A 9329-nucleotide genomic window follows, 5' to 3' on the forward strand; every position below is an offset into this window, starting at 1 on the left:
GAACTAAACATCCAACTCCCTACTGTGTCACAAAAACAGCTCTACACACCGCGTCAGTAAAACACACAGACACGCTGTTACTTCAGAAAAGCAAAAAAAAAAAAAATCATTAAAACTAACTGGGATATACAGGGGGGAAAAAACTATCAATTTGTGGAGTAAATCCTACACTCCAAAGCATTGCTCTAAAACAGGACTCTGGATGCACTGCTTTGAAACTGAGCAAACAAATGTACGACTTTCCGCACGCTACTTCCTGGTTGTGTATCGCATTTGGATAATCGTTTGTCTAAACCCGGGAGTCTCAAAAACGCTTCCCTGGAGTAGAAGCTCGGATGATTAACGCTTCCGTTCGCCTTTTTGAAATGTTCGAAATCTACATTTGTTAATCTTGTAGACGCCTCCGACAGCCTGGACTGCTCCCGTTAAACAAACAAGGAAGCAAAACAAATATTGAGAAAGGAATAAAGAACTTTTGATTTAAGGATCGAGTATCGCTTCAAATAAAAGGAAGTTTGAAAAGTCGGTTGAACGGGTTTATGCAAAATATAACGCGATGCACACCAATAGGGAATTCGCCACTCAGCTTTCTGTCATTTCCTTGGAATGTTTGCCAGGCGAAGGTGGAAAATTTACGCCCAGTGTTTGTTTGCAATGCGCTAAGCGTGAGGGATGGATACTTCCGCTCACAAAACCGCAACCTGTAGACAGTGTTATATATATTTGTAAGTTAATTCATCTAAAGCCAAAACTACAAAGTGTTGTGAACACCTTAAGATTCATATGTCCTCATTGCAGAAAGTGGGAGCTCTGTGTGCTCCAGGGGGCGCTGTATCGTGGCAGAGCCTGCGCTCTGACCCGCGCTTCTGGGAAGATGTTCCACTAGATTTTGGAGTGTGCTTCTGGAGTTTGGAGCATTCAAGGTGTTCAATAGGGTTTAGATCAGAGCTCGATAGCAGGAGATCCTTCACTCCAACCCATGAAACTCATCTAATTCATTTAAAGCTAAGTTGTTGAAGTAAGCAAGTTAAAGAATAAAAGAATGTAGGTCCCTCTTTCCCCATCCTTCTTTCTCTTCACCCCAATTCCTCATCCTGCTTTCTTTTTGATCATTTCTCTCAGTTTTCTCTCCTGGTCTCAGGCCCTGTATGATCCCCCACTCCAACTCATGTAGGTCATGTGTACAATATAATTCATTTAAAGGAAAGATGTTTTAGTTTGCTGTATTTCTGATGCTGTGATCCGACGTCCTACTCGGAGCTTCTGCAGCCGCCGCCGCCGCCTTTTACATCATTGAAATCCGCTATGTTGAGCTAAAATAGTAATATCACTACTAAATCTCTTGCGATGTCCAAAGTCTATTTCGGTACATTTTTAAAAAAGTATATCGTAATCCAGAAAAATATTACGCCCTCTGGTCTGAAAAGGAAATGAAGTGGAAGGTGAAGATAAAGATTCAGTTCACGAGTTCATTATAACAAGTCAACTGGCTCAGCCGAGACATTGATCTGGTATTGACACAGATCACACACACACACACACACACACACACACCACATGATCAATGTGTCTGTCTAGTGAGTCGTTATATATATATATATAACCCCGTCTTCACAGCTACAGCATTTGCTTTAATACACTGCCTACTTCATATAGAGTTTGGACTTCTTTGGACGTTTAAAGGCTCTGAATAAAGAAGCTGCTGTTGGATCCATGATGAGCTCAGATGTTCAGCTATTTTACGAGTTGCTCCTAAGCTCCTGGTTCCACAACATCAACTGACGGTATAAGACTATAGAAAGGGCATTACTCATAATCACACGCTCTGGTGCTCATGGTAGTTCTCCCTCTCGGGTGTTTTGTAATGTTTTAAAGAAATATCATCACGCTCTTGATGTCATCCAAATGAGGGCGATTTCCCCTTTTGAGTCTGGTTCCTCTCAAGATTTCTTCCTCATACCATCTAAGGGAGTTTTTCCTCGCCACAGTCACCCCATGATTGCTCATCAGGGATCAATACACATCGTTGACATTCATTCTTAAGCTCTGTAAAGCTGCTTTGAGACAATGTCTGTTGTGAAAAATGCTTTAGAAATAAAGAACTTGCATTAAGCTCAGTTGGATCGACTGGGCCGTGTATGTTTTTCGAGTCCTAGCTGATAAGGAACATATGCACTGGAACCAGTAAGTTCAGGGACAGCTTTTTTCCCATTCACCATCACCCCACTGAACTCTACACTACACCATCAAATCACTGTATAAAACTTCTGTACAATTTTACATATAATGTACATATTACATATTGTATTTTTTTTTTTATACTCCTCATTCTCTACAGCAGCCGTCCCCAACCTTTTTTGCGCCACAGACCGGATCAATGTCGGACAATATTTTCACGGACCGGCCTTTAATGTGTGGCGGAAAAATACAAAATAAAATGATATGACCATAAAAACTGGCCATGGCGGGGTTGCACTCAAATGGTTCTGCAATGTAAAACGAGGATAAGAATATGTCTGTCACTCTCTTGCATTGATGCAGATTCTCTAAGTAAAACCACTGATCGAAAAAATGTGATGCCAAGAAACTGTAAATGAGGCGTTTGTGAAATATTCCAAGTAAAAAAAATAAAAATAAAAAATTTTAACAGCAATTTGTCATTTTCATTATTGCATTATCCACACACACTCAGGATGTGGTAGCTCAGTGGTTAAGACATTGGACTTTGAATCAGAAGGTCACGAGTTCAGTTCCCAGCACCACCAAGCTGCCACTGGGCCTCTGAGCAAGTCGCTCTGGATAAGGGTGTCTACAATATGCCATAAAAGTAAAATGGTACTAGACTCTTTATAAACAGATAACACGAGTGTATAAAATCGTTTTGTCCAACAGTTTAAAAGGAAAATTTCGAAATAGTATAATTAAAGCGTGGGGGGGGGGGGGAATCTCAGAGGCAGGAAGAACGACAAGAAGGAGGAATCCCTGTGGAAAAAAACATTCAAAAGCCTTTTTTACCAAAATTAGCCTTATCTAAAAACAACGCTTGAAAAAAAGCTCAGACTTTTCTTTCCTTCCGCCTGCCTTCTCTGGTATTTAAGAATCGTCCCCTCAGGATCTTCAACTCTGTATCTTTATGAAGCCGGCTTTGTGCACAAGGGCATTGGCCTTCACGGCTCCTAATTCAATTCAAGTTGTGCCCCTCCAACTTTGTGGTAACAGTTTGGGAAAGAACCACATACGGCTGGAAATGTCAGGTGTCTCAGTACCGTTGTTCTGATTGTGTATATTTTCTTAATATGGAACGTTTTAGTTTTTGATGGTATTTTTTTAGCTTGTTTCTTATACTTTTATATGTCTGTCTGTCCATCTGTTTATCGATCCGTCAAAGGTTCAGTGGTCCCCATAATTTTGTCCATATAGTGCAAGTTCGCCTGAAAGTGATTTATTAGATAGTGTGCTCTCAAATCAAAAACGTACCAGTAGAAAATGCATGCATTTGAAACTGTAGTTCATTCTCTCCACCACTAGGATGGATCATTCTGCTCTTTGGCTTCAGATTTTCAGTATCGAACGCTGAATTCTGAAACATCTTACCAAACTTTCAAGGGCGACATAGCCCTGGCTGGGAGGTTTGCGAAAAGCTGCTGGCTACTGAAAAGAGGAATGGGTCCTGCTGACTTCCTGTTTCGGTGGACATCAGCATGTAGAACTTTGCCTTTGGTTTTAAGGTAAACATTATAGAGATAAAGAAAATAGAGGGGAAAGTAAAAGAGGAAAAAAAAAAAACCCTAAAACAATAATAGATATATACATGATATTTCATTTTACATCCTTCATCTGAGGCAAAAAGTGTAAGCGTTAAATACTGTAGCAAACCTCATATCAGACAGAATCAGACTCGTGTGCTTGTGAGTAAAGAGACGAGGTGTAAAAACCTGCAGCCGCTCCCAAACTCTGCCTAAAGCACCTCATTGGGTCGAATAAATCCACGCTGAGAGCTGCTAATAAAGTGCGGCTGATCGCTGGCCATTTATAATGTATGGCGGCGTGAGCCTCCCGGTTATGAGCTCGAGTGTGAGTGGTGGAGAGAGAGAGAGAGAGAGAGAGAGAGAGAGAGAGAGAGAGAGAGAGAGAGAGAGAGACTTCAGAGTACAATTTGATTTCAATTGATATTTTAGAAGCGTTATTAATTTTGGAAACTTTTCTCCTGAAAGTGAGTACGGGAGAAAGAATCGAAGGAATGACAGACATAAACAGTTGATATGGACAGACGGAAAGACGGAGAAACAAACGTAGTGCATTATAGTAGTACATTAACTCGGCTGTGCATACATCTGAATACAGAAATGAAACACTAAATACTCATGTAGCGTTCAGCGGTATCTTTTGGGTAAAATGGAACGAAAAAAAATCTGCGGTTTGGAAATGACTCGTTATGAGACCGTATGATGTCCAAATGTTTGTCTCCTTGCAGAAGCTGCTGCATGCATGGGAGAGTGGACAGCCAATCAGGTGGCGATGCTTTAGGATTCGGAAGCCTGTTTTTCAGAAAAGCGTCTAAAAGTACGAATATTCTGCGCTGTTTCTTGTCAAATGGAAATCCGATGATGCGTGTTTAGCTCTGTTATACCAGTCGATCATCTTCATAAATACTCTACAGAATGTTTTTGTATGTATGAATATGGAGAAAAAGGATGTGGTTGGGCGGGGCTTAATCGCGCACTCCGGCTAGCCAGTACACGGAGATCAGCTACATTTTGGCTTGACTTTTCAATTGTCGTTTTGCGGGCGGGGGGTATACGCACGCATCGCATGGAATAGACAGTAAAAAAATGAACTCGTCTTCGTCCCTGTCTACACTGCTCTCTCCTCTCTAAACAGGATCTGCGTCCAAAGCTCTTTCCTTCTGTTCTTTTTGATTTGTGATCTTTCGCTCGCCGCATGTGTGTGGAGGCAGAACTGGGTCGCCGGGGCAACACGGCTCGAAAGAGGAGGCGGGGAATCGCGGTTTGTTTGACCGGTGCAAGTCTCCGCATCCGCAGCGAAGTCAGTCCTCGTCTGGACGGTTATAAAACGCATCAAATTCCCTCAACGACCCGGAGGATATTTACAGTCTCGGGGACGCTTGGTAATTTATGAAGGCACTTACATTAGTGTCCTGGGGATACGACACAAAAATATGTGTGTTTGTATCTATCTGTGTATGTGTGTGTGTGTGTGGGGGGAGTAGAGCCTCTATAGGGACTAAATGTTCCCACACTGAAAGCTAAGTAATTGTGGGAACTCGCACACTTAGTGAACAAACACCATACACACACACACACACACACAATATAGCAAGTCCCAGGTATTAGCAGATAATTATTTCGCTACAGTAAAAGAGTCAAACTTTCAGAAACACAGAGTCCTACCATTTTTGAAAGACACCTGCATGTTCCTTTAGTTTATATGCTGCTACGTTGACCAAACGACTACAGAAATAGCAACTGCTTTTCATTGAAAATCCTCCCTCAGCATGAATAACAGCTTCGCACACACTTGGAATCCGGACAGTTCGTTTTTCCAAACATTCAGCTCAAACACTTTGCTGTGCCTCTTGTACAAAAATTGCCAAAGCTGCTCATCGCTAGTTGAATATTTCTCTCTGAGCCTGCGAGCCGGTACATCTCAGAGCTTGGACGTATTGTTCAGGTCATTGTCTTGTTGTATGGTGACGGAATGGTATGGTATTGAAGTATGGAATGGTAGCCATGTTGGTTCAGTGTTCCTTTCACCTGGAAAGAGTCCCCAACCTTCTCTGCTACAAAACAACCCCAAACCATCAAACTTCCACCTCCATGTTTGGCAGTAGGTGTGAGGAAGTCTGCTCCTGTTCTCTGTCTTACAAAGGGTCTTCTGTTGGAGACAAAAATGTCACATTTGGACATTGGAACACTGTCCAATTTCGGTTTGTTTTTGCTTTTTTACCCAAAACAAGACGAACATGCATGCGTCTCAAACACGATAAGAGGCTAGGTGTTTGCAAACTTGACAGAGAATAAATTCTCAAATCATATCAAATTGTTGATATAAAAAAAAAAAAAAAAAAAAGCCTGAATGCTAATAACTAAGCATTCTACATTCTACACAGAACTCAATCCTATTATTAAAGTGATTTTGTAAATGATTGCATGTTTTCTTTCACAGTTACAGAAACCTAGAGGCAACAGCCCACCCCTAGCCCACCCGGTCCTTATCCATTTAACAGCACGGTTCTAATAACAAAAAAACTCTACTGAAATGATTTTAATGACAAGAATTAACAGTGTTAACACTCGAAAAGAAGAAAAGGAGAATGGACAAAGAAAAAATGGCTGACTATGGATTGAAGCATATATAAAGAAATATGTGTTTAAAAATACAAACATTTTCTACTGTATGTACTAATATTGTACAAACTAAGAAAACTTGGATGACGTTTACAGCGCCGTTTTTAACGACTAATGACCACATAAGAAGAAAAAAAATGCTGTTTGTTGCTGCAGTCAGCGCTTTTCAGTCTGCATTTTTGAAAGGTCAAAATACATTTTTTCAGCCTTCGGATTTGATTTTTTGGAAAGGGGACAAATTGCACTTGCAATATCGATCCATTCAAAGATACGCAAAGCAAATAAACACTCGAGCGCAGCGTACTCATGAGCAAGTTTTCACATCTGTCTTAAATCAAATGTAGCCATAGGAACTGATAAGATCAGAAGGATATACGTGAGAAAGGTTTGGTGAAGATCGTCAACATTGCAGCATTATTTACTAATACAGGGGGGCAGGTCATGATATAACTATAATGAATGGACATTCGATGCTGGATGAGGACGGACCCCTTTCTTGAAGTTGGTTTATTTCAATTTTATTATTATTATTATTATTATTATTTAATAGTTTTATACCATTTCTGGGAATATTTCCATGCCACTGGTTCGCTCATTAAGAATATATTTATAGGGAAAATTCAGGACAGTAAAATTTGTATTTATTTCTGTGAAGCTGTATTGGTACACTGTCCATTATAAGGTAAGACAGAAGCTTTAGCTTGACACACAGTTCTTTCTTTGGCAGGAAATTTCATTATGATGCTACAGATTTTATTCACGTGAAGTAATCGAGAAACCTGTCCTGATCTCCTTCCCTTTATTCTCATGCTGAACATCCACTTCCGACTGTCTACCTGTACACTTTAATCCGACTACGCACTCCTGATATTCAAATCATACTACCCGGTGTCACCCAGGAGAGGATGGGGTTTTCCTTTTGAGGCTTGGTTCCTCACAAAGATTCTTCCTCATGCGTTCTGAGGAAGTTTTCCCTCGCCTCTGGTTTGCTCGCCAGATCACACAGACCTTTCGCATCTATTAAGCTGGGTGTCGGGTGTGAATCAGGATGAAACTGATACCTCTGGTTTGTTTGCCAGTCGGTCGGATTTCTCACGGCACGTAATTAAACAAATCAAACAAACAAGTCTTCTAGTTTAAGTAAAGGGAGAAATTGTATTCTACCACATTCATAAACATCCGATACAATTGTGTCCCTCCAACTAACTGGTGACAGCTCAGGGAAAAATCTCATATGGCTAGAAAAGTCAGGTGTCCCCATAATTTTAATCATATAGTGAATATCTGTCTAGCTTATCTATCTATTTATTTGTCCTGGTTTTTGTCATGTATGATTCAACGAAGTAATTAATTGAAAAAAAAAGTTCTTCAAGAATGACTACAGAGACTGGATATGCTTGAAAAGCTTGTTTGAAGATCACAGCAGGGCTTTTTAGCACCCAGGGTTGAGCAAGAACGTTGCATCTACAGCAGGTCAGCGACAAAGTGAAACAAACCTCGAGTTTCATCTTAAAGATGCTATGTTTAAAAAAAAAAAAAGAAACACAAACCCGGGACACACAGCTGGATACAAACCCAGTTTTGATTGAGTGAAAAATCGATAACTCCTTCCCTGCTGTCTCCTCAGTTGTTTCTGGCTGTATGGGTTCTTGTTCCAAGGTTTTAGGGCAGGTGAGGGAAACAAGTAGGTCATTTTTACTAAGCCTTATGTATATGTAAAGCAATTCGGTATCAACTAGAGATCGGCGCTGATAGTTGATTGCTGAAACTATCCGCGAAAATCTATACTGGTTTTATTTTTTTCCGACTTCTGTTCTGCTGTCGTTACCTGAGCGGCCTCTAGAGGCAAACCGCTGACGCCGCGTGCTGTTGTGCACTTGTGGCTGCGCGCTGCACGGCGTGCACTATATTCTATTTGTTGTTTGTAATTTATTTAATTATAAAAATATTTATTCATATTTATTTTATTTAGCACATTTCCATAAATCAGTACTGGGGTTTTTCTACCAGTTCAGTACTATTTTAGATGGACTGTTATGTTAGTTTGTTTATTAACCAGTATCCATTTTAAAAACTATCGATTGATTAATCGGTTGTCTGCGAGTACGATCCAACCCAGCCGTCTGTATCGGTAAAATTCGACTATCGGTCGTCCTCTAGTAAGAACTTTAAAAAGGCAGGACTGATCCCTATAAATAAAAGTTGAAATGTCTGTGTATTAAATCGCCACGGCAAAGAAAGAAACGTATTGAATTTAATGCAAGAATCTGATCTACGAATGCAATAATAAAATCCCATCATGTTAATGCGCGGGATAGTAAATCCAAAGATATTAGTATGGAAGTAATGCAGTTAGAAATGCGGAAGCTAAAGTAGTTTACATTAAGACTACAAAACTAAATTGTAACAGTTTTCCCCCCAGTGTCTTCATGCAATTTCTCAGTTTTTAAGCGGTGAATGTTTCGTCCTTTAGACACCGGGTATAGAGTGAATCTTTTCTCAAACACACTATAACGTGATTTGAATCGAGACTGTAGTCCAGTGGCATTTACTAAACCCTTCCTCGTAAACGGCAACGCATTGAAGTTGTTGTTTATTTTATGCTCTCTCACACATTCTCTCGCTCTCTCTTTTATCCAGCTGTTGGTGCAATAGACATTTGGTCTATGTCCTTATCAGATCCCAGCATGTCCTTACAGCCTCTGTTTCGCTGCAAACAATTCCTAATCTTTGACAAAATGGGGGCAGTCAACTTAATGACGTCTTCATACTTTAAATGCAGTTTTATTTCAGTAGATGCTTGCTATGGAAAAAAAAGTGATTTGGACTTTCCAGCTATATGTCACTCTTTGCCAAACTGTTACAACAAAGTTAAACAACTGTATCGAATGTCTTTGGATGTGGTAGTATGACATTTCTCCTTTGCTTGAACTTAGAGACCCAAACCTCTTCCAGCATGGT

The 9329-nt window shown here is 40.3% G+C and overlaps 1 protein-coding gene across 2 annotated transcripts in view; it reads right to left on the reverse strand.

Annotated features, from left to right (window-relative positions):
- Window positions 1-9329, reverse strand: part of usp6nl (USP6 N-terminal like) — a 78260-nt gene that overhangs the window by 53094 nt on the left and 15837 nt on the right. The window contains exon 3 of one of the 2 annotated variants that reach the window (XM_046873038.1): window positions 5412-5895. The exons of the other annotated variant lie outside the window; for it this stretch is intronic. Coding sequence (XP_046728994.1) covers window positions 5412-5433 — 22 coding nt within the window. The 5' untranslated portion in view covers window positions 5434-5895. The remainder of the gene's footprint in view (window positions 1-5411; window positions 5896-9329) is intronic. 2 annotated transcript variants of the gene reach the window in all.

This window comes from Silurus meridionalis, chromosome 18, assembly GCF_014805685.1.
Source record: "Silurus meridionalis isolate SWU-2019-XX chromosome 18, ASM1480568v1, whole genome shotgun sequence".
In the NCBI taxonomy this organism is placed as follows: domain Eukaryota; kingdom Metazoa; phylum Chordata; class Actinopteri; order Siluriformes; family Siluridae; genus Silurus; species Silurus meridionalis.